The 2,634-nt window shown below is 30.1% G+C and overlaps 1 protein-coding gene across 1 annotated transcript; it reads left to right on the top strand.

The window, feature by feature from the left end:
* Positions 1-567: 567 nt before the first annotated feature.
* LOC143635311 (uncharacterized) lies at positions 568-1,236 on the top strand. The gene has a single exon (XM_077103172.1). The coding sequence runs from the start codon at positions 568-570 to the stop codon at positions 1,234-1,236; it is 669 nt and encodes a 222-aa protein (XP_076959287.1).
* Positions 1,237-2,634: the final 1,398 nt, after the last annotated feature.

Here is a 2,634-nt window from a genome sequence, read left to right as displayed (position 1 = left end):
AGTGTTTTGTTTTTGTTGTAAGCTATTTAATGTGCATTCATGTAAAAGTAAGTTAGCCGATGAAGGTAGTAACGATTGGAGAAATATGCATGCTAAACTAAAACAACATGAAGCAAGTGAAGAACATATTATTAATATGGGTACATGGTTTGAGTTAGAAACAAGATTGGCAAAAAATAAAACAATTGACAAACAAACTCAAGATCGAATAAATAAAGATAATGAACATTGGAGAAATGTGTTAATAAGAATTTTCGCCGTTGTAAAAACTTTTGGCAAAAATAATATACCATTTCGTGGGACACATGAAAAACTTTATGAAGAAAACAACGGTAACTTCTTAAGTATTATGGAGATGATTGCAGAATTTGATTTAATAATGCAAGAACATTTACAACGGATAACTAATAGTGAAATTCATAGTCATTACCTTGGACACAATATGCAAAACGAACTAATTGATTTATTAGCAAGTGAAATTAAAACTAAATTGTTAAAAAAGTTAAAGAAGCTAAATATTTTTCAATTATACTTGATTGTACTCCCGACATAAGTCATAGAGAACAAATGTCCGTTATTTTACGATGTTTAGATATTTCGGCTACTCCTATACAAGTTAAAGAATACTTTCTAGGGTTTTTAGTAGTAGTTGATAAAACCGGTAAAGGTCTTTTTGATGCTATTGTTGAATTAATTAATAAAGTAGGACTTGATGTGAATGACATTAGAGGACAAGGTTATGATAATGGATCAAATATGAAAGGTAAACATCAAGGAGTGCAAAAACTTTTCTTAGATATTAATCCTAGAGCATTTTATACATCATGTGGTTCTCATAGTTTGAATTTAGTAATTTCTGATATGGCTTGCTCATGTACTAAAGCTGAAGATTTTTTTGGTTCAATACAACGTGTTTATTGTTTGTTTGCATCATCCACTAAAAGATGGAAAATTTTATTAGATACTATACCAAATTTAACTCTTAAACCATTATCACAAACACGTTGGGAAAGTCGACTAGAAAGTGTTAAAGCAATTAGGTTTCAAGCTCCAAAATTAAGAGAATCCATATTTGATGTATATGATGGTGGCGATCCTAAATCTAAAGGTGATGCTAAAACGTTAGTTGAAAATGAGTTTGAAAGTTTTGAGTTTTTTTTTGCGTTAGTTATATGGTATGACGTTTTGCATGCTACAAATATAGTTAGTAAAAGCTTACAAACAAAAGATATGTGATGCTATAAAACAAATAGATACACTTATTTGTTATTTTGAAAAGTATAGAGATGAAGGGTTTGAAAAGGCTGTGACTAAAGCTGAGAAAATTGCTATAGAGATCGGCATTGAACCTATTTTTCGTGAGAAACGTATTATTCGTAGAAATAAAAAATTTCATGAAAATGTTGATAATGAAACTTTGAAAACTCCTTTTGAATGTTTTAGAACGAATTACTTTTTGTGTATAGTTGATCAAGCTATTTCATCTCTTAAAAATAGATTTGATCAATTTAAAGAGTATGAAAATAGTTTCGATTTTATGTTTAGTTTAAAAAAATTAAAATCCTTAAATGAAGAAAGTTTTAAACTAAGTGTATGTTTCTTGAAATTTTATTGAAGCATGATGAAAAATCAGATATTGATGGTTTTGATTTATTTCAAGAACTAAAAATGTTAAGAGAGATTATACATTTAGAATTAGACACACCTATTAATATACTAAGCTATATTAAAACATTTAATTCTTTTTCGAATGCATATATTGCCTATAGAGTTATGTTAACTATTCCCGTAACTGTAGCTTCTGCAGAACATAGCTTTTCAAAACTAAAACTAATTAAGAATTACTTAAGATCTACAATGTCGCAAGAAATATTAAATGGTTTAGCTATGTTGTCGATTGAAAATGATTTTTATGAAGAACTTGATTATGAATATTTAATTAAACAGTTTGCATCAATTAAAGCAAGATGAGTAAATTTCATTTAAAAAATATTAAACAGATTACAGTTACGGGAATAGTTAACACAAACAAAAAAAAAATTAACTCCGCCAACTATAAACTTATTAGTTTATTATTGCCGGTCCCAAGCCCGGGTAAAGGAGAAGGGTTTATATTTGGTTTTTGACAAAGGCCCCAATATTTTAGTTTGCTTTAGGTCTCCAAGAACGTAGAGACTGCCCTGATGCCATCCGATTTTCACATAATTCGACACAATATTCTTTATTTCATTTAGCATTCTTTATGGTATATATTTTTTAAGGAAACTAAAAAATCATTTACGACTTCTATAACGTTGTTATTTGTTTGATCAAAATTAGTATTTCATTCTTCACTTTAATATTGTTGATAGTTTTTGCATAACCAGGTCAACATAAACCAACAGTCCAACACCATGACCGTCCCACACCACTATCACCAACATCCCCCCCCCCCCCCCCCCCCCCCACTCCTTTCTTCATCTCCCTTCACCCACCATGAAGTAGCCACGACCGTCACAACTTCCTTCAGACCGCTTCACGATCAATTAAATATTGCAAACAAATTCGAGCACATAAATACTTGACTCCAAAAGAAATAATTTGAACTCAAGAAAACATTATTCTCACAGTTATAAAACAAACCTACAAAACCCG

Source organism: Bidens hawaiensis, unplaced genomic scaffold (genome assembly GCF_021521415.1).
Source record: "Bidens hawaiensis isolate Kalapana, Puna unplaced genomic scaffold, B.hawaiensis_p1.1 tig00007430_1, whole genome shotgun sequence".
Taxonomy (NCBI): domain Eukaryota; kingdom Viridiplantae; phylum Streptophyta; class Magnoliopsida; order Asterales; family Asteraceae; genus Bidens; species Bidens hawaiensis.
This window is presented reverse-complemented; position numbering and strand designations above follow the sequence as displayed.